This window comes from Scyliorhinus torazame, chromosome 16 (assembly GCF_047496885.1).
Source record: "Scyliorhinus torazame isolate Kashiwa2021f chromosome 16, sScyTor2.1, whole genome shotgun sequence".
Lineage (NCBI taxonomy): Eukaryota > Metazoa > Chordata > Chondrichthyes > Carcharhiniformes > Scyliorhinidae > Scyliorhinus > Scyliorhinus torazame.
The window spans coordinates 166242674-166263434 of record NC_092722.1 but is presented as its reverse complement, the minus strand read 5'-3'; the positions used below and the strand labels follow the sequence as shown (position 1 = coordinate 166263434).

The following is a 20761-nucleotide window of genomic DNA, read 5'->3' as shown; positions in this document are numbered from 1 at the left end:
CTCAGCTCAACACTGTAGGGAATTGTACCTCAATTACAATTACTGTAGGCTAAATAATGGACTTCTTGCCAGTCACCACCCAGGCATCAAGGAACATGGCTTTTAATATTTTAATGAAGGCCACTTCTGATTAAAATAAGTCTGTCAGCATAAGTCTGACTTGACCACTTTTGGTACCAAGTTTCTTTCCCCCATTAAATTCCTTTCAGTGTGCATATTTCAGTTAACATTTGAAACAACTTTATTGAGGCCTTTGGCAGCATTTGCAACCTTGTTGGAATTTAATTTTAAATTCTGACATGTTTGACAGGGTCTCCTTGGGGACTTTGAACTCCTCGAAGATTTTTGGAAGTCACAAAACTTTCCAACTTAACAGAGCTGATTTCATTTTTAAATATTTCAGTATCCACCTCCCAGAAATGCCACAATTTTAACTCTGCTACAGTGAACACCACTGAATTCCTCTTGTGAGTGGCTACCTCTAATTAAAGATCAACTCGAGTCAAATCAGGACAAAAGGTGCACACCTGATCTGTGTACCAATCTGACCTGTTTAAAAAAAATTATGAATGTAAACCTGGGGTATTTGGTTTTACATTTGCATTCTTAAAAAAATTATACTTACAGTACAGTCCTGTCCAACGTGCAGCCTGAGCGCTGAATGTGGCTCTCAGAGGCCCTCGGAGTGATGGGACGAAGAGTGAGCCTGGGGTCAATGAGAGAGTGTGGGGGAGGTGAGAGAGTGTGGGGGAGGTGAGAGAGTGTGGGGGCGGTGTGAGAAAGTGTGGGGGCGGTGCGAGAGAGTGTGGGGGCGGTGCGAGAGAGTGTGGGGGCGTGTGTGAGAGTGTGGGGGCGGTGCGAGAGAGTGTGGGGGTGGTGTGAGAGAGTGTGGGGGCGGTGTGAGAGTGTGGGGGCGGTGCGAGAGAGTGCGGGGGTGGTGTGAGAGAGTGTGGGGGCGGTGCGAGAGAGTGCGGGGGTGGTGTGAGAGAGTGTGGGGGCGGTGAGAGAGTGCGGGGGCGGTGAGAGAGTGCGGGGGCGGTTTGAGAGAGTGCGGGGGCGGTGTGAGAGAGTGCGGGGGGCGGTGTGAGAGAGTGCGGGGGTGGTGTGAGAGAGTGCGGGGGTGGTGTGAGAGAGTGCGGGGGCGGTGTGAGCGAGTGTGGGGGGGATGTGAGAGAGTGTGGGGGCGGTGTGAGAGAGTGCGGGGGCGGTGTGAGAGAGTGCGGGGGCGGTGTGAGAGAGTGCGGGGGCGGTGTGAGAGAGTGCGGGGGCGGTGTGAGAGAGTGTGGGGGTGTGTGAGAGTGCGGGGGGGGTGAGAGTGTGGGGGCGGTGTGAGAGAGTGCGGGGGGGGTGTGTGAGAGTGTGGGGGCGGTGTGTGAGAGTGCGGGGGCGGTGTGAGAGAGTGTGGGGTCGGTGTGAGAGAGTGTGGGGGCAGTGTGAGAGAGTGTGGGGGCGGTTTGAGAGAGTGCGGGGGCGGTGTGAGAGAGTGCGGGGGGCGGTGTGAGAGAGTGCGGGGGTGGTGTGAGAGAGTGCGGGGGCGGTGTGAGCGAGTGTGGGGGGGATGTGAGAGAGTGCGGGGGCGGTGTGAGAGAGTGCGGGGGCGGTGTGAGAGAGTGCGGGGGCGGTGTGAGAGAGTGCGGGGGCGGTGTGAGAGAGTGCGGGGGCGGTGTGAGAGAGTGTGGGGGTGTGTGAGAGTGCGGGGGGGGGGGTGAGAGTGTGGGGGCGGTGTGAGAGAGTGCGGGGGGGGTGTGTGAGAGTGTGGGGGCGGTGTGTGAGAGTGCGGGGGCGGTGTGAGAGAGTGTGGGGTCGGTGTGAGAGAGTGTGGGGGCAGTGTGAGAGAGTGTGGGGGCGGTGTGAGAGAGTGCGGGGCGGTGTGAGAGAGTGTGGGGGTGTGTGAGAGTGCGGGGGGTTTGTGTGTGTGAGAGTGTGGGGGCGGTGTGAGAGAGTGCGGGGGGGTGGTGTGAGAGTGTGGGGGCGGTGTGAGAGAGTGTGGGGGCGGTGTGAGAGAGTGCGGGGGCGGTGTGAGAGAGTGTGGGGTCGGTGTGAGGGAGTGTGGGGGTGTGTGAGTGTGCGGGGGTGTGTGTGAGAGTGTGGGGGCGGTGTGAGAGAGTGCGGGGATGGTGTGAGAGAGTGCGGGGGCGGTGTGAGAGAGTGCGGGGGCGGTGTGAGAGAGTGCGGGGGCGGTGTGAGAGAGTGTGGGGTCGGTGTGAGAGAGTGTGGGGTCGGTGTGAGAGAGTGTGGGGGCAGTTTGAGAGAGTGCGGGGGCGGAGTGAGAGAGTGTGGGGGCGGTGTGAGAGAGTGTGGGGGCGGTGTGAGAGAGTGTGGGGGCGGTGTGAGAGAGTGCGGGGGCGGTGTGAGAGAGTGCGGGGGCGGTGTGAGAGAGTGCGGGGGCGGTGTGAGAGAGTGTGGGGTGTGAGAGAGAGAGTGGGGGTGGTGTGAGAGTGCGGGGGGGGCGATGTGAGAGAGTGTGTGGGCGGCGTGAGAGAGTGTGGGGGCGGCGTGAGAGAGTGTGGGGGTGGTGTGAGAGAGTGTGGGGGTGGTGTGAGCGAGTGTGGGGGCGGTGTGAGTGCGGGGGGGATGTGAGAGAGTGTGGGGGCGGTTTGAGAGAGTGCGGGGGGGATGTGAGAGAGTGCGGGGGGGATGTGAGAGAGTGTGGGGGCGGTGTGAGAGAGTGTGGGGGCGGTGTGAGAGAGTGCGGGGGCGGTGTGAGAGAGTGCGGGGTGGTGTGAGAGAGTGTGGGGGCGGTGTGAGAGAGTGTGGGGGCGGTGTGAGAGAGTGTGGGGGCGGTGTGAGCGAGTGTGGGGGCGGTGTGAGAGTGCGGGGGGGATGTGAGAGAGTGTGGGGGGCGATGTGAGAGAGTGTGGGGGAGGTGTGAGAGAGTGCGGGGGCGGTGTGAGAGAGTGCGGGGGTGGTGTGAGAGAGTGTGGGGGCAGAGCGAGAGAGTGTGGGGGCAGAGCGAGAGAGTGTGGGGGCGGTGCGAGAGAGTGTGGGGTCGGTGTGAGGGTGTGTGGGGTCGGTTTGAGAGAGTGCGGGGGGGATGTGGGAGAGTGTGGGGGCGGTGTGAGAGAGTGTGGGGGCGGTGTGAGAGAGTGTGGGGGCGGTGTGAGAGAGTGCGGGGGCGGTGTGAGAGAGTGCGGGGCTGGTGTGAGAGAGTGTGGGGGCGGTGCGAGAGAGTGTGGCGGCGGTGCGAGAGAGTGTGGGGTCGGTGTGAGAGAGTGTGGGGTCGGTGTGAGAGAGTGTGGGGGCGGTTTGAGAGAGTGCGGGGGGATGTGAGAGAGTGCGGGGGGGATGTGAGAGAGTGTGGGGGCGGTGAGAGAGAGTGTGGGGGCGGTGTGAGAGAGTGCGGGGGCGGTGTGAGAGAGTGCGGGGTGGTGTGAGAGAGTGCGGGGTGGTGTGAGAGAGTGTGGGGGCGGTGTGAGAGAGTGTGGGGGCGGTGTGAGAGAGTGCGGGGGCGGTGTGAGCGAGTGTGGGGGCGGTGTGAGAGTGCGGGGGGGATGTGAGAGAGTGTGGGGGGCGATGTGAGAGAGTGTGGGGGAGGTGTGAGAGAGTGCGGGGGCGGTGTGAGAGAGTGCGGGGGTGGTGTGAGAGAGTGTGGGGGCAGAGCGAGAGAGTGTGGGGGCGGTGCGAGAGAGTGTGGGGTCAGTGTGAGGGAGTGTGGGGTCGGTGTGAGAGAGTGTGGGGGCGGTTTGAGAGAGTGCGGGCGGGATGTGAGAGAGTGTGGGGGCGGTGTGAGAGAGTGTGGGGGCGGTGTGACAGAGTGTGGGGGCGGTGTGAGAGAGTGCGGGGGCGGTGTGAGAGAGCGCGGGGCGGGTGTGAGAGAGTGTGGCGGGGTGTGAGAGAGTGCGGGGGCGGTGTGAGAGAGTGCGGGGGCGGTGTGAGAGTGCGGGGGGTGTGTGTGTGAGAGTGTGGGGGCGGTGTGAGAGAGTGCAGGGGGGTTGTGAGAGAGTGCGGGGGCGGTGTGAGCGAGTGCGGGGGCGGTGTGAGAGAGTGCGGGGGCGGTGTGAGAGACTGCGGGGGCGGTGTGAGACAGCGTGGGGGCGGTGTGAGAGAGTGCGGGGTGGGTGAGAGAGAGGGTGGGGGAGGTGTGAGAGAGTGTGGGGGCGGTGTGAGAGAGTGTGGGGGCGGTGTGAGAGAGTGCGGGGGGGGGGTGAGCGAGAGTGTGGGGAGGTGTGAGAGAGTGCGGGGGGTGTGTGTGTGAGAGTGTGGGGGTGGTGTGAGAGAGTGCGGGGGGGGGTGTGTGAGAGAGTGTGGGGGCGGTGTAAGAGAGTGCGGGGGCGGTGTGAGAGAGTGTGGCGTCGGTGTCAGAGAGTGCAGGGGGCGGTGTGAGAGAGTGCGGGGGCGGTGTGAGAGAGTGCGGAGGCGGTGAGAGAGAGTGTAGGGGCGGTGTGAGAGAGTGCGGGGGTGGTGTGAGAGAGTGCTGGGGCGGTGTGAGCGAGTGTGGGGGCGGTGTGAGAGAGTGCGGGGTGTGAGAGAGTGCGGGGGCGGTGTGAGAGAGTGCGGGGGCAGTGTGAGAGAGTGCGGGGCGGTGTGAGAGAGTGCGGGGGTGGTGTGAGAGAGTGTGGCGGGGTATGAGAGAGTGCGGGGGCGGTGTGAGAGAGTGTGGGGGTGTGTGAGAGTGCGGGGGTGTGTGTGAGAGTGTGGGGGCGGTGTGAGAGAGTGCGGGGGGGGTGTGAGAGAGTGCGGGGGCTGTGTGAGAGAGTGCGGGGGCGGTGTGAGAGAGTGCAGGGGCGGTGTGAGAGAGTGCTGGGGCGGTGCGAGAGAGTGTGGGGTGGGTGAGAGAGAGGGTGGGGGAGGTGTGAGAGAGTGTGGGGGCGGTGTGAGAGAGTGTGGGGGCGGTGTGAGAGAGTGCGGGGGGGGGTGAGCGAGAGTGTGGGGAGGTGTGAGAGAGTGCTGGGGGTGTGTGTGTGAGAGTGTGGGGGTGGTGTGAGAGAGTGCGGGGGTGGTGTGAGAGAGTGCGGGGGCGGTGTGAGCGAGTGCGGGGGGGATGTGAGAGAGTGCGCGGGGGATGTGAGAGAGTGCGGGGGCGGTGTGAGAGAGTGTGGGGGCGGTGTGAGAGAGTGTGGGGGCGGTGTGAGAGAGTGCTGGGGCGGTGTGAGAGAGTGCGGGGGCAGTGTGAGAGAGTGTGGCGGGGTGTGAGAGAGTGCGGGGGTGGTGTGAGAGAGTGTGGGGGGGTGTGAAAGTGCGGGGGGTGTGTGTGTGAGAGTGTGGGGGCGGTGTGAGAGAGTGCAGGGGGGTGTGAGAGAGTGCGGCGGCGGTGTGAGTGAGTGCGGGGGCGGTGTGAGAGAGTGTGGGATCGGTGTGAGAGAGTGTGGGGGTGTGTGAGAGTGCGGGGGTGTGTGTGTGTGAGAGTGCGGGGGCGGTGTGAGAGAGTGCGGGGGGGCGGTGTGAGAGAGTGTGGGGGGGTGTGAGAGAGCGCGGGGCGGGTGTGAGAGAGTGCGGGGGCGGTGTGAGAGAGTGTGGCGGGGTATGAGAGAGTGCGGGGGCGGTGTTAGAGAGTGTGGGGGTGTGTGAGAGTGCGGGGGTTTGTGTGAGAGTGTGGGGGCGGTGTGAGAGAGTGCGGGGGCGGTGTGAGAGTGCGGGGGGTGTGTGTGTGAGAGTGTGGGGGCGGTGTGAGAGAGTGCAGGGGGGTTGTGAGAGAGTGCGGGGGCGGTGTGAGCGAGTGCGGGGGCGGTGTGAGAGAGTGCGGGGGCGGTGTGAGAGACTGCGGGGGCGGTGTGAGACAGCGTGGGGGCGGTGTGAGAGAGTGCGGGGTGGGTGAGAGAGAGGGTGGGGGAGGTGTGAGAGAGTGTGGGGGCGGTGTGAGAGAGTGTGGGGGCGGTGTGAGAGAGTGCGGGGGTGTGTGTGTGTGAGAGTGCGGGGGCGGTGTGAGAGAGTGCGGGGGGGCGGTGTGAGAGAGTGTGGGGGGGTGTGAGAGAGCGCGGGGCGGGTGTGAGAGAGTGCGGGGGCGGTGTGAGAGAGTGTGGCGGGGTATGAGAGAGTGCGGGGGCGGTGTTAGAGAGTGTGGGGGTGTGTGAGAGTGCGGGGGTTTGTGTGAGAGTGTGGGGGCGGTGTGAGAGAGTGCGGGGGGGTGTGAGAGAGTGCGGGGGCTGTGTGAGAGAGTGCGGGGGCGGTTTGAGAGAGTGCAGGGGCGGTGTGAGAGAGTGCGGGGGCGGTGCGAGAGAGTGTGGGGGCGGTGTGAGAGAGTGCGGGGGTGGTGTGAGAGAGTGCGGGGGCGGTGTGAGCGAGTGCGGGGGGGATGTGAGAGAGTGCGGGGGGGATGTGAGAGAGTGCGGGGGCGGTGTGAGAGAGTGTGGGGGCGGTGTGAGAGAGTGCTGGGGCGGTGTGAGAGAGTGCGGGGGCAGTGTGAGAGAGTGTGGCGGGGTGTGCGAGAGTGCGGGGGTGGTGTGAGAGAGTGTGGGGGGGTGTTAGAGTGCGGGGGGTGTGTGTGTGAGAGTGTGGGGGCGGTGTGAGAGAGTGCAGGGGGGGGGGTGAGAGAGTGCGGGGGTGTGTGAGAGTGCGGGGGGGTGTGTGTGTGAGAGTGCGGGGGCGGTGTGAGAGAGTGCGGGGGGCGGTGTGAGAGAGTGTGGGGGGGTGTGAGAGAGCGCGGGGCCGGTGTGAGAGAGTGTGGGGGGGTGTGAGAGAGCGCGGGGCGGGTGTGAGAGAGTGTGGGGGCGGTGTGAGAGAGTGCGGGGGTAGTGTGAGAGAGTGCGGGGGGTGTGTGTGTGAGAGTGTGGGGGTGGTGTGAGAGAGTGCGGGGGGGTGTGTGAGAGAGTGCGGGGGCGGTGTGAGAGAGTGCGGGGGCGGTGTGAGAGAGTGCGGGGGCGGTGTGAGAGAGTGTCAGGGCGGTGTGAGAGAGTGCGGGGGTGGTGTGAGAGAGTGCTGGTGCGGTGTCAGCGAGTGTGGGGGCGGTGTGAGAGAGTGTGGGGTGTGAGAGAGTGCGGGGGTGGTGTGAGAGAGTGCGGGGGTGGTGTGAGAGAGTGCGGGGGCGGTGTGAGAGAGTGCGGGGGCGGTGTGAGAGAGTGTGGCGGGGTGTGAGAGAGTGCGGGGGCGGTGTGAGAGAGTGTGAGGGTGTGTGAGAGTGCGGGGGGGTGTGTGTGAGAGTGTGGGGGCGGTGTGAGAGAGTGCGGGGGGGTGTGAGAGAGTGCGGGGGCGGTGTGAGAGAGTGTGGGGGTGTGTGAGAGTTTGGGGGGGGATGTGTCAGAGTGCGGGGGTGGTGTGAGAGAGTGCGGGGGTGGTGTGAGAGAGTGCGGGGGTGGTGTGAGAGAGTGCGGGGGCGGTGTGAGCGAGTGTGGGGGGGATGTGAGAGAGTTTGGGGGCGGTGTGAGAGAGTGCGGGCGCGGTGTGAGAGAGTGCGGGGGCGGTGTGAGAGAGTGCGGGGGCGGTGTGAGAGAGTGCGGGGGCGGTGTGAGAGAGTGCGGGGGCGGTGTGAGAGAGTGCGGGGGCGGTGTGAGAGAGTGTGGGGGTGTGTGAGAGTGCGGGGGGGTGTGTGTGTGAGAGTGTGGGGGCGGTGTGAGAGAGTGCGGGAGGCGGTGTGTCAGAGTGTGGGGGCGGTGTGAGAGAGTGCGGGGGCGGTGTGAGAGAGTGTGGGGTCGGTGTGAGAGAGTGTGGGGTCGGTGTGAGAGAGTGCGGGGGCGGTGTGAGAGAGTGTGGGGTCGGTGTGAGAGAGTGTGGGGTCGGTGTGAGAGAGTGTGGGGGCGGTGTGAGAGAGTGCAGGGCGGTGTGAGAGAGTGCGGGGGCGGTGTGAGAGAGTGCGGGGGCGGTGTGAGAGAGTGTGGGGGTGTGTGAGAGTGCGGGGGGGTGTGTGTGTGAGAGTGTGGGGGCGGTGTGAGAGAGTGCCGGGGGGTGTGTGAGTGTGGGGGCGGTGTGAGAGAGTGCGGGGGCGGTGTGAGAGAGTGTGGGGTCGGTGTGAGAGAGTGCGGGGGCGGTGTGAGAGAGTGTGGGGGTGTGTGAGGGTGCGGGGCGGTGTGAGAGAGTGTGGCGGGGTGTGACAGAGTGCGGGGGCGGTGTGAGAGAGTGTGGGGGTGTGTGAGAGTGCGGGGGGGTGTGTGTGAGAGTGTGGGGGCGGTGTGAGAGAGTTCCGGGGGGCGTGTGAGTGTGGGGGCGGTGTGAGAGAGTGCGGGGGCGGTGTGAGAGAGTGTGGGGGTGTGTGAGAGTGCGGGGGTGTGTGTGAGAGTGTGGGGGCGGTGTGAGAGAGTGTAGGGGCGGTGTGAGAGAGTGCGGGGGTGGTGTGAGAGAGTGCTGGGGCGGTGTGAGCGAGTGTGGGGGCGGTGTGAGAGAGTGCGGGGTGTGAGAGAGTGCGGGGGCGGTGTGAGAGAGTGCGGGGGCAGTGTGAGAGAGTGCGGGGCGGTGTGAGAGAGTGTGGGGTCGGTGTGAGAGAGTGCGGGGGCGTTGTGAGAGAGTGTGGGGGTGTGTGAGAGTGCAGGGGTGTGTGTGAGAGTGTGGGGGCGGTGTGAGAGAGTGTGGGGGCGGTGTGAGAGAGTGCGGGGGCGGTGTGAGAGAGTGCGGGGGCGGTGTGAGAGAGTGCGGGGGCGGTGTGAGAGAGTGTGGGGTCGGTGTGAGAGAGTGTGGGGTCGGTGTGAGAGAGTGTGGGGGCAGTTTGAGAGAGTGCGGGGGCGGAGTGAGAGAGTGCGGGGGGGTGAGAGAGACGGTGGGGGAGGTGTGAGAGAGTGTGGGGGCGGTGTGAGAGAGTGTGGGGGCGATGTGAGAGAGTGCGGGGGGGGTGAGCGAGAGTGTGGGGAGGTGTGAGAGAGTGCGGGGGGTGTGTGTGTGAGAGTGTGGGGGTGGTGTGAGAGAGTGCGGGGGGGGTGTGTGAGAGAGTGTGGGGCGGTGTAAGAGAGTGCGGGGGCGGTGTGAGAGAGTGTGGGGTCGGTGTCAGAGAGTGCAGGGGGCGGTGTGAGAGAGTGCGGGGGCGGTGTGAGAGAGTGCGGAGGCGGTGAGAGAGAGTGTAGGGGCGGTGTGAGAGAGTGCGGGGGTGGTGTGAGAGAGTGCTGGGGCGGTGTGAGCGAGTGTGGGGGCGGTGTGAGAGAGTGCGGGGTGTGAGAGAGTGCGGGGGCGGTGTGAGAGAGTGCGGGGGCAGTGTGAGAGAGTGCGGGGCGGTGTGAGAGAGTGCGGGGGCGGTGTGAGAGAGTGTGGCGGGGTATGAGAGAGTGCAGCGGCGGTGTGAGAGAGTGTGGGGGTGTGTGAGAGTGCGGGGGTGTGTGTGAGAGTGTGGGGGCGGTGTGAGAGAGTGCGGGGGGGTGTGAGAGCGTGCGGGGGCTGTGTGAGAGAGTGCGGGGGCGGTGTGAGAGAGTGCAGGGGCGGTGTGAGAGAGTGCGGGGGCGTTGCGAGAGAGTGTGGGGGCGATGTGAGAGAGTGCGGGGGTGGTGTGAGAGAGTGCGGGGGCGGTGTGAGCGAGTGCGGGAGGGATGTGAGAGAGTGCGGGGGGGATGTGAGAGAGTGCGGGGGCGGTGTGAGAGAGTGCGGGGGCGGTGTGAGAAAGTGCTGGGGCGGTGTGAGAGAGTGCGGGGGCGGTGTGAGAGAATGTGGCGGGGTGTGAGAGAGTGCGGGGGTGGTGTGAGAGAGTGTGGGGGGGTGTGACAGTGCGGGGGGGTGTGTGTGTGAGAGTGCGGGGGCGGTGTGAGAGAGTGCAGGGGGGGTGTGAGAGAGTGCGGGGGCGGTGTGAGAGAGTGCGGGGGCGGTGTGAGAGAGTGTGGGATCGGTGTGAGAGAGTGTGGGGGTGTGTGAGAGTGCGGGTGTGTGTGTGTGTGAGAGCGTGGGTTTGGCGTGAGAGAGTGCGGGGGGGTGTGAGAGAGTGTGGGGGCGGTGTGAGAGAGTGCGGGGGCGGTGTGAGAGAGTGCGGGGGCGGTTTGAGAGAGTGCGGGGGCGGTTTGAGAGAGTGCGGGGTCAGTGTGAGAGCGTGCGGGGGCGGTGTGAGAGAGTGGGGGGCGGTGTGAGAGAGTGCGGGGGCGGTGTGAGAGAGTGCGGGGGCGGTGAGAGAGTGCGGGGGCTGTGTGAGAGAGTGCGGGGGCTGTGTGAGAGAGTGCGGGGGCGGTGTGAGAGAGTGCGGGGGCGGTGTGAGAGAGTGCGGGGGCGGTGTGAGAGAGTGTGGGGGCGGTGTGAGAGAGTCCGGGGGCGGTGTGAGAGAGTGCGGGGGCGGTGTGAGAGAGCGCGGGGGCGGTGTGAGAGAGTGCGGGGGCTGTGTGAGAGAGTGCGGGGGCGGTGTGAGAGAGTGCGGGGCGGTGTGAGAGAGTGTGGCGGGTGAGAGTCCGGGTGCAATGTGAGAGTGTGTGGGGGGTGAGAGTGTGTGGCAGTGTGAGAGGGTGTGGGGGCTGAGTGTCCGGGTGCAATGTGAGACTGTGTTGGGGGTGAGAGTGTGTGGCAGTGTGAGAGGGTGTGGGGGGTGAGAGTGTGTGGCAGTGTGAGAGGGTGTGGGGGGTGAGAGGGTGTGGGGGATGAAAGTGTGTGGCAGTGTGAGAGAGTGTGGGGGCAGTGTGAGAGAGTGTGGGTGCTGAGAGTCCGGGTGCAATGTGAGACTGTGTTGGGGGTGAGAGTGTGTGGCAGTGTGAGAGGGTGTGGAGGCTGAGAGTGTGTGGCAGTGTGAGAGGGTGTGGGGGGTGAGAGTGTGTGGCAGTGTGAGCGAGTGTGGGGGGTGAGAGTGTGTGGCAGTGTGAGAGGGTGTGGGGGCTGAGAGTCCGGGTGCAATGTGAGAGGGTGTGGGGGGTGAGAGTGTGTGGCAGTGTGAGACTGTGTTGGGGGTGAGAGTGTGTGGCAGTGTGAGAGGGTGTGGGGGCTGAGAGTCCGGGTGCAATGTGAGAGGGTGTGGGGGGTGAGAGTGTGTGGCAGTGTGAGACAGTGTTGGGGGTGAGAGTGTGTGGCAGTGTGAGAGGGTGTGGGGGCAGTGTGAGAGAGTGTGGAGGCAGTGTGAAAGAGTGTGGGGGCAGTGTGAGAGGGTGTGGGGGCTGAGAGTCCGGGTGCAATGTGAGAGGATGTGGGGGGTGAGAGTGTGTGGCAGTGTGAGAGAGTGTGGGGGGTGAGAGTGTGGGGGCAGTGTGAGATGGTGTGGGGGCTGAGAGTCCGGGTGCAATGTGAGAGGATGTGGGGGGTGAGAGTGTGTGGCAGTGTGAGAGAGTGTGGGGGGTGAGAGTGTGGGGGCAGTGTGAGAGAGTGTGGGGGCAGTGTGAGAGGATGTGGGGGCTGAGAGTCCGGGTGCAATGTGAGAGGAAGTGGGGGGTGAGAGTGTGAGAGAGTGTGGGGGGTGAGAGTGTGGGGGCAGTGTGAGAGAGTTTGGGCAGTTTGAGAGAGTGTGGGGGGTGAGAGTGTGTGGCAGTGTGAGAGAGTGTGGGAAGTGTGAGAGGGTGTGGGGGGTGAGAGTGTGTGGCAGTGTGAGAGAGTGTGGGGGGTGAGAGTGTGGGGGCAGTGTGAGAGAGTGTGGGGAGTGAGAGTGTGGGGGCAGTGTGAGAGAGTGTGGGGGGTGAGAGTGTGTGGCAGTGTGAGAGAGTGTGTGGCAGTGTGAGAGGGTGTGGGGGGTGAGAGTGTGGGGGCAGTGTGAGAGAGTGTGGGGGCAGTGTGAGAGGGTGTGGGGGCAGTGTGAGAGAGTGTGGGGGCAGTGTGAGAGAGTGTGGGGGCAGTGTGAGAGAGTGTGGGGGCAGTGTGAGAGAGTGTGGGGGCAGTGTGAGAGGGTGTGGGGGCAGTGTGAGAGAGTGTGGGGGCAGTGTGAGAGGGTGTGGGGGCAGTGTGAGAGAGTGTGGGGGCAGTGTGAGAGGGTGTGGGGGGAGAGAGTGTGGGGGCAGTGTGAGAGGATGTGAGGGGTGAGAGTGTGTGGCAGTGTGAGAGAGTGTGTGGCAGTGTGAGAGGGTGTGGGGGGTGAGAGTGTGGGGACAGAATGTTTCCATAATTCTGGTTCACTCCCAGCATCACGGTTCTCACTCAACCTCAGCCGCACATTCCATTATACATCTCATCCATTCTCACAGTGACTGATGGAGACTGGGTAAGCACTCTGAGTGAGGAGTGAGGCCGAAATGTACATTCTTACCCTATAACACTCTAATACTCATCTTTATTTATTGCTGGGTTTTTCTGCTCAACATGTTGTTACTTTTCGTACCTCAAGTTTGTTTTGTTAAACATATTTTTTTAAAGCAAATTTTGGAACAAATGAGTCAGGCTGGTTTTCTGATGAGTTCCTTTTTTCTGCCGGCTGGATTGGGGTCAGATGCCAACAACTGGCAGCTTCGTAATTATTGAGGTTGTTAATGTCATAATATCCACTCATGTATATAATGAGATGCAGATAGGCAGTGATTGACACACAGGATGACCAGTAAGCACACAACACAGTGCAGCCAATCACCAGACAGGACACTACCACTATAAAGCCAGAGGGGACTAGGTTTCCCGCTCACTCGGGACCCAGCCACTGAGACAGTCAGAGTCCATGAGCTATCAAATGCAAACACCAAGCGGTAGCTAGTAAGTCTGGTCAGGCTATGTAGCACAACAATTACTCACGAGTCGAGAAGTGATGAAGTCAATCGAGGCTTTATTAAGCAAGACTTGTCCACCAGCAGCTCAGTTACAGAATGCGGCTGCTGTGAGAACTCGAGCTCTTATACTCCGCCTTCTGGGTGGAGCCAGCAGGCGGCAGATCCAACCAGAACCCAGTGTCTGTCTACCAATAGCCTCTCGGCATCACAGGTACCGTACTATCCCTAATACATACCACCACATTCACCCCTTGTTAAAAAGGAACCCGGCGGGGTGGTGGGTCGCATGGTGGTAGGGGTTTACAAAGCTGGTCCTGGAACTATTTTCGTACAGTGGCTATGCATGGAGCTCAACAGTTAACTATTTACAGGTTTTGTCAGAATTATTTACAGATTTTTGTCACACGGATTCCACGAGTCGAGCGGGTGCCCTGGTCGTCCTTGTCGATCGCCTCAGCCCCGGTGGTGGTGCAGGTGCTGGCTCGGGCACTGTCGTCTCTGGGAGCGTTGCGCTGTTCGTCCCTGTTTCCTTACTCCTGGGCGGGCACGGGAGGAGGACCGATCCACCCGGGAAGGGAGCGGCCATGGGGTGCGCCGGTGGGAGGGAGGGGGTGATTGGTGTTGGGGGTGTGTGCGTGTTTCCGGCGGGCGCCAGGTCCCACAGGGAGACCATGTCCTGTCGGCCGTCGGGGTACGCCACGTAGGCATACTGAGGGTTTGCGTGGAGAAGGTGAACCCTCTCGACCAACGGGTTCGATTTGTGCGCCCGCACATGCTTTGGGAGTAAGATGGGTCCTGAGGCTGCCAGCCAGGTCGGCAGCGACGTTCCGGAGGAGGACTTCCTAGGGAAGACAAGGAGGCGCTCGTGAGGTGTTTGAATAGTGGTGGTACACAGCAGCGACCGGATGGAGTGGAGGGCATCCGGGAGGACTTCCTGCCAATGGGAAACTGGGAGATCTCGGGACCGTAGGGCCATTCCAGACCGTACCGTTCTCCCTCTCTACCTGGCCGTTCCACCGGGGGTTGTAACTGGTCGTCCTGCTCGAGGCAATGCCCTTGCTGAGCAGGAACTGACGCAGTTCGTCGCTCATGAAGGAGGACCCCCTGTCACTATGGATGTACGCGGGGAAACCGAACAGTGTAAAGATGGTGCGAGGGCTTTAATGACTGTGGCCGCGGTCATGTCGTGGCAGGGGATGGCGAAGGGGAAACGGGAGTATTTGTCCACCACGTTTAGGAAGTACGCATTGCGGTCGGTGGAGGGGAGGGGGCCTTTGAAATCCAAACTGAGGCGTTCAAAGAGACGGGAAGCCTTTATCAGGTGCGCTCTATCTGGCCTGAAAAAGTGCGGTTTGCACTCTGCGCAGATTTGGCAGTTCCTGGTGGCTGTACGGACCTCCTCAACAGAGTAGGGGAGGTTGCGGGACTTCACAAAATGGTAGAATCGAGTGACCTCCCGGGTGGCAGAGGTCCTCGTGGAGGGCTTGGAGGCGGTCTACTTGTGCGTTGGCACATGTGCCGCGGGATAGGACATTGGCCAGCTCGTTCAGCTTTCCGGACGATACAAGATCTCATAGTTATAGGTGGAGAGCTCAATCCTCCACCTTAAGATCTTATCGTTCTTGATTTTGCCCCGCTGTGCATTATCGAACATAAAGGCTACCGACCGTTGGTCAGTGAGGAGAGTGAATCTCCTGCAAGCCAGGTAATGCCTCCAATGTCGCACAGCTTCCACTATGGCTTGGGCTTCCTTTTCCACTGTGGAGTGGCGGATTTCTAAGGCGTGGAGGGTGCGGGAGAAAAAGGCCACGGGTCTGCCCGCTTGGTTGAGGGTGGCCGCCAGAGCTACATCGGATTTGTCGCTCTCAACTTGGAAGGGGAGGGACTCGTCGATTGCGTGCATCGTGGCCTTTGCAATATCTGTTTTGATGCGGCTGAAGGCCTGGCGGGCCTCAGTCGACAGGGGGAAGGTAGTGGACTGGATTAACGGGCGGGCCTTGTCTGCGTATTGGGGAACCCACTGGGCGTAGTACGAGAAGAAGCCCAGGCAGCGTTTCAGGGCTTTGGAGCAGTGGGGGAGGGGAAATTCCATAAGGGGGCGCATGCGTTCAGGGTCGGGATCTATCACTCCATTACGCACTTCGTATCCCAGGATGGCCAGACGGTTGTTGCTAAAAACGCATTTTTCCTCGTTATAGGTGAGGTTCAGGGCATTAGCGGTCTGGAGGAATTTGCGGAGGTTGGCTACGTGGTCCTGCTGGTCATGGCCGCAGATGGTTACGTTGTCGAGGTATGGGAACGTGGCCTGCAACCCGTGCTGGTCAACCATTCGGTCCATCTCCCGTTGGAAGACCGAGACTCCGTTCGTGACGCCAAATGAGACCCTTAAAAAATGGTAGAGCCGCCCGTCTGCCGCGAAGGCCGTGTACTTGCGGTCACTTGGGCGGATGGGGAGCTGGTGTTATGCGGACTTGAGGTCCACGGTGGAAAAGTCTTTGTACTGTGCAATCCGATTGACCATGTCGGATATGCGGGGGAGAGGGTACGCATCTAGCTGCGTGTACATATTGATGGTCTGACTATAGTCTACGATCATCCCCTGCTTCTCCCCGGTCTTCACAACTACCACCTGGGCTCTCCAGGGACTATTGCTGGCCTGGATTATGCCTTCCTTCAGCAGCCGCTGGACTTCAGACCTGATAAACGTTCGATCCTGGGCGCTGTATCGTCTGCTCCTAGTGGCGACGGGTTTGCAATCCGGGGTGAGGTTCGCAAACAAGGAAGGCGGTTCAACCTTGAGGGTCGCGAGGCTGCAGATAGTGAGTGGGGGTATTGGGCCGCCGAATTGGAACGTTAGGCTCTGGAGGTTACATTGGAAATCTAACCCTAAGAGAGTGGGAGCGCAGAGTTGGGGAAGGACATAAAGCCGATAATTCTTAAACTCCCTCCCTTGCACCGTTAGGTTCGCGATGCAGAACCCTTTGATCTCTATGGAATGGGATCCCGCTGCCAGGAAAATCTTTTGGGTGCTCGGAAGAATGGAAAGAAAACAGCGTCTTACCGTATCTGGTGGATAAAACTTTCCGTGCTCCCAGAGTCGATCAGGCATGGAGTCTTGTACCCGTTGACCAGCACCGTTGTTGTTGCCGTTTGGAGCGTCCGGGGCCGTGATTGGTCCAGGGTCACCGAAGCCAGTCGTGGTTATTGCATCGGGGCGTTTTATTCAGACCCCGTGGAGCCGTTTATGCTGGGGTCCTTGGCTATCAGCCAAAATGGCGGCGTCCATGGATTGCACGCGGTCGGGGGCGGACAAAATGGCCGCCCCCATGGATTGCACGTGGCTGGGGGTCACAATATGACGGCGCCCATCCTCTCCGCATGGTGTCCAGGACCCAAAATGGCGGCGCCCGCGGGCCGCATGTGGAACGTTGAGGGGGTTGAGTCCGCTGTCCCCGTTCTCCCCCGGAGATAGCGGCGACCCCCCGGGACTGGCACACCGCTGAGTAGTGCCCCTTTTTGCCGCAGCTTTTACAGATGGCTGAGCAGGCTGGGCAGTGCTGCCGGGGGTGTTTCGCCTGCCCGCAAAAATAGCAGCGGGGCCCACCTGGATGGTCTGGTGCTCTGGCCGCGCAGGCTTGCGGGGGGGGGCGGGGGGGTGCCGGGGAGTCGGTCGCAATGGGGGTCCACGGAGCCCAAAGGGGCTGCCGCGCGGTCGGGGCCGTAGGCGCGGGCATTTTGTGAGGCCACGTCGAGGGAGGCCGCAAGGGCCCGTGCCTCTGTGAGTCCTAACGAGTCTCTCTCTAGCAGTCTCTGGCGAATTTGAGAAGAAGTCATACCTGCCACAAAAGCATCCCTGATTAGGAGCTCCATATGTTCGTTTGCGCTCACCGACGGGCAGTTGCAGTTCCTTCCCAATATCAACAGCGCGCTGTAGAACTCGTCCAGCGATTCTCCGGGGATTTGCCATCTCGTTGCGAGTTGGTGGCATGCGTAGACCTGGTTTATGGGCCGAATGTAGACCCCTTTCAGCATGGTGAGCGCCGTCGGGAAATCCTCCGCGTCTTCGATGAGCGTGTAGATCTACGGGCTCACCCTGGAATGCAGGACCTGCATTTTCTGGTCTTCCGTGGTCTGGCCGGGGGCCGTTCGAAGGTAACCTTCGAAGCATGCTAGCCAGTGTTTAAACACAGCCACCGAGTTTGCTGCATGGGGGCTGATTCGCAGACACTCCGGGGCGATCCACAGCTCCATAGTCTTTTTAAGTCTGCTTAATAAATTGTAGCACAATTACTCATGAGTCGAGAAGTGATGAAATCAATCGAGGCTTTATTAAGCAAGACTTGTTCCCCAGCAGCTCAGTTACAGAATGTGGCTGCTGGGAGAACTCGAGCTCTTGTACTCAGCCTTCTGGGCGGAGCCAGCAGGCGGCAGATCCAACCAGGACCTGGGACCTGTCAGCCAATAGCCTCTCGGCTTCACAGATACCATACTACCCCTAATACATACCACCACATGTATATAATGAGATGCAGACAGGCAGTGATTGACACACAGGATGACCAGTAAGCACACAACACAGTGCAGCCAATCACCAGACAGGACACTACCACTATAAAGCCAGAGGACACTATGTTTCCTGCTCACTCGGGACCCAGCCACTGAGACAGTCAAGAGTCCACGAGCTAGCACAGTGCAAACACCATGCGGCAGCTAGTAAGTCTGGTCAGGCTACCACAAGGTCTCCAGTCAGTTCAGTATACTGTCGACCCACAGCTGAATATGTATATCAGTTCTATCATTGAATAAAACAGTGTTGGATTCATTGGAGTTTAGGAGGTTGAGGGGAGATCTAATAGAAACTTACAAGATAATGAATGGCTTAGATAGGGTGGATGTAGGGAAGTTGTTTCCATTAGCAGGGGAGACTAGGACCCGGGGGCACAGCCTTAGAATAAAAGGGAGTCACTTTAGAACAGAGATGAGGAGAAATTTCTTCAGCCAGAGTGGTGGGTCTGTGGAATTCATTGCCACAGAGGGCGGTGGAGGCCGGGACGTTGAGTGTCTTTAAGACAGAAGTTGATAAATTCTTGATTTCTCGAGGAATTAAGGGCTACGGAGAGAGAGCGGGTAAATGGAGTTGAAATCAGCCATGATTGAATGGTGGAGTGGACTCGATGGGCCGAATGGCCTTACTTCCGCTCCTATGTCTTATGGTCTTATGGATCTTCTCCAGTGTTAGACGTCTGTTTCTAGCTTCTCTGCATTGAGTGCAGTCGACATCGAACCTACCTGCCTAACACGTCAGTTAAGGGATTCATTTTCAGTGTTCTTTTCCCCAGCGCAAGGCAACTTTGCTAATGTTGCATGTGCCAACCCTGGGCAACTGATGACCACACAGTGTCCAGATCCACAGCAATGTGGTTGACTCTTAAATTCCCACAGGGATGGCCCAGCCAGCAACGTTCATATCCTATGAACAACTAAAAAAGATTCACTTGTATTAATCAGTCTTGAAAAGCAAATACTGCAGGCTTGCATTCTGCTGTGGGGTATTCCTTTTGAAATGTTACATGTTAAAATGGTTAAAATTCCTTCTCCAATTATTTTACCACAAAATTAGCTTATTTATTTTAAAAACATTAGTGCCTCTGCTAAAATAACGGTGACAGAAATGACAGAGAAACATGTTGATTGATAGTACCTTGTGGTAGAATTGCAGCACACAGTTTGAACAAAATGAAGTATTTCTTTTACAAGCTTCACTCAACATAATTGCAATATTTCCGTGGCCTTTGGCTCCCAACATGTGTTTTCCATCACAGTACAAATACAAAGAAGCATTTGAGAAGACAAGAGGTCGGATGGTGGGAACACAAAAGCTGGAGGATGATCTGAACATTTCTCATTCTGTCCGCGCCGCCAGGCTCAACAGTGATGTATGTAGGAAAAGGAATTGAAGTGTTTTGAATTCATATACTTTTCACCAAATGTGTAGTCTCGCCTGCCTGTCTATCATGCAGGTCAATAGTGAGAACCTGTCATGGGCGGGGTGGGGGAGGCCATGCAGTGTCATCAGTATGGTGCAGTGCAAAGCAGAACACAATATGTGGAAGGGAGCACATTTTATATTTAAGATTGGAGGTTTCCTTTGGAAGAATAATTAGATGTCATTTTGGTCGCAATTTGTCTGATATTGAACAAAGTCGTGGAGTTAACCGTTTGATTCTAATCTGATACCATGCGAGACATCATGGTCGGTCATCATTTTCCAAAACCAACTGAATGCTAAGCTGATAGGTTTCTGGCATTCCTTTCTTTGATGTCGGGCGCCCTTAGAAACCCCAATCCAAGGAAGCCACAGTTTCAAGGTTGACCATTCATGAGAATGCTTCCCCTGGCCCAGCTCCCCATCTGCCCCTTTGAGAAAATCCTGGTATTCCCAGGGCAACATAAAAGAGCTGAAGACCGGATACCATGGGTCTCCGCTGCCTTTTCCTGTGGAAAAGAATATGATGGGCATGGCAATCTTAATCTGTTTCAGCAAAAATACTTTTTGCGTGATTGACAATCTAGAGTTAGTTTAGGGAACAAATATTCCAGACATTACAAATATGTTAATACAGCGTTATCGCTTGTTTCTTTCAAAACTAGCTGAAGTACAGGAAAGATTTTGAGGAGACAAAGACTAATTTCCATCTGCCCATGGATATGGTGAACCTTGTCCATGCGAAGAAAGTCCAAGCGTTAGCCAGTGACCAGAATTACAGACATACCCTTCACCATTATACAGCTCTACCTGATGACTTGAAGTTACAGTGGGCAAAGCACGCCTATGATCTACAGAGTGAGGTACATTCACAATGACGGTTCTGTGTTTTCTTTCTTGATTCTGTTTCTCCCATTTTCACCCTCCTCTCCTGAAGTGCTGAATCAAGCCATGCTTCATGGGTGTCAGTTGTCTTCTGGGTCTATCACCCAGATGCACCTTTTCATGTGTGTGCCATTTCACCAGGGAAAGGAAGTTGAGTCCAATTGTGTGCTAACGTGATCGCCACGGACAAGTAATTTCTCTGGGGGCTAATGGTTAATGGTTGAGAGTTGAAAAGCTTGCTGATTTGGTACCGCCCTAATCCCGGGACTCCAATGCCAATTGTAACAGCCCAGACACTGATCCAGTTGGGGTCAACTAACAGAGCTGTGGCTGGACATTTTAATCTCGTATTTCTGGGTGTATATGCCTGAGTGCCAAGATTGGAGGACGCTGTTCTGTATGTTGTATAGTTCTCAATATCATTCTGTTCACAGTTTATTAATGCCTTTTCATAAGCACTTAGAAAATCAGCTGAACAATTTGTTTAGCCACAAAAGAGTATTGTATATGGAAATGTGCAAAACTTCTTTGAGAAACGCAAAACAAAGGGAAGAATAGGAGGTAACTCATTAATTCCTGATACTGATACGACCAAGCCCGGTGGGAGAATGGATGCCTCTCTTTTCCTCACCTGAGGTTGGTTATAACAGAGTTTAATTTTTTAAAAATTATGAACACACACACACACACACACACACACAGAGTTATATGTCCTGATGTTCCTTTGGTAGTCTAAAGGATCCAGTGGTGTTGTGACCAATGTAAGCTGGTTGTTTTTCTGGAGACAATCTGTTTTAACTGAAATCCATCTTTTTCTAAAGTGGATACGATGACATGAAGTTCCTTTCAATCAAGATCCTCTATCACTGTGATATATTCCAAAATGTAACAAGGATAGGGTCCCGAATAACAGAATGGGAGAGAGAGACGGGGGAGAGAGGTGATTCTGCAGTATTCTTCTCGATGTTGCTGGTGTATTCTGAAGACTTTTTCTTGCTGTACCAAACAGATGAGCTTATTATCATAACTTCATTTTAGGAAGGATGTGGAAGCTTTGGAAAAGGTGCAAAGGAGATTTACCAGGATGTTGCCTGGAATGGAGAGTAGGTCTTACGAGGAAAGGTTGAGGGTGCCAGGCCTTTTCTCATTAGAACAGAGAAGGATGAGGGGCGACTTGATAGAGGTTTATAAGATGATCAGGGGAATAGATAGAGTAGACAGTCAGAGACTTTTTCCCCGGGTGGAACAAACCATTCCAAGGGGACATAAATTTAAGGTGAATGGTGGAAGATATAGGGGGGATGTCAGAGGTAGGTTCTTTACCCAGAGAGTAGTGGGGGCATGGAATGCACTGCCTGTGGAAGTAGTTGAGTCGGAAATATTAGGGACCTTCAAGCAGCTATTGGATAGGTACATGGATTCCGGTAAAATGATATAGTGTAGATTTATT

At 58.5% G+C, this 20761-nt stretch overlaps 1 protein-coding gene across 2 annotated transcripts in view; it reads left to right on the top strand.

The window, feature by feature from the left end:
- Positions 1-20761, top strand: part of nrap (nebulin-related anchoring protein) — a 155313-nt gene that overhangs the window by 94131 nt on the left and 40421 nt on the right. Inside the window, exons 28-29 of one of the 2 annotated variants that reach the window (XM_072479424.1) lie at positions 18263-18376; positions 19092-19289. The exons of the other annotated variant lie outside the window; for it this stretch is intronic. Coding sequence (XP_072335525.1) covers positions 18263-18376; positions 19092-19289 — 312 coding nt within the window. The remainder of the gene's footprint in view (positions 1-18262; positions 18377-19091; positions 19290-20761) is intronic. 2 annotated transcript variants of the gene reach the window in all.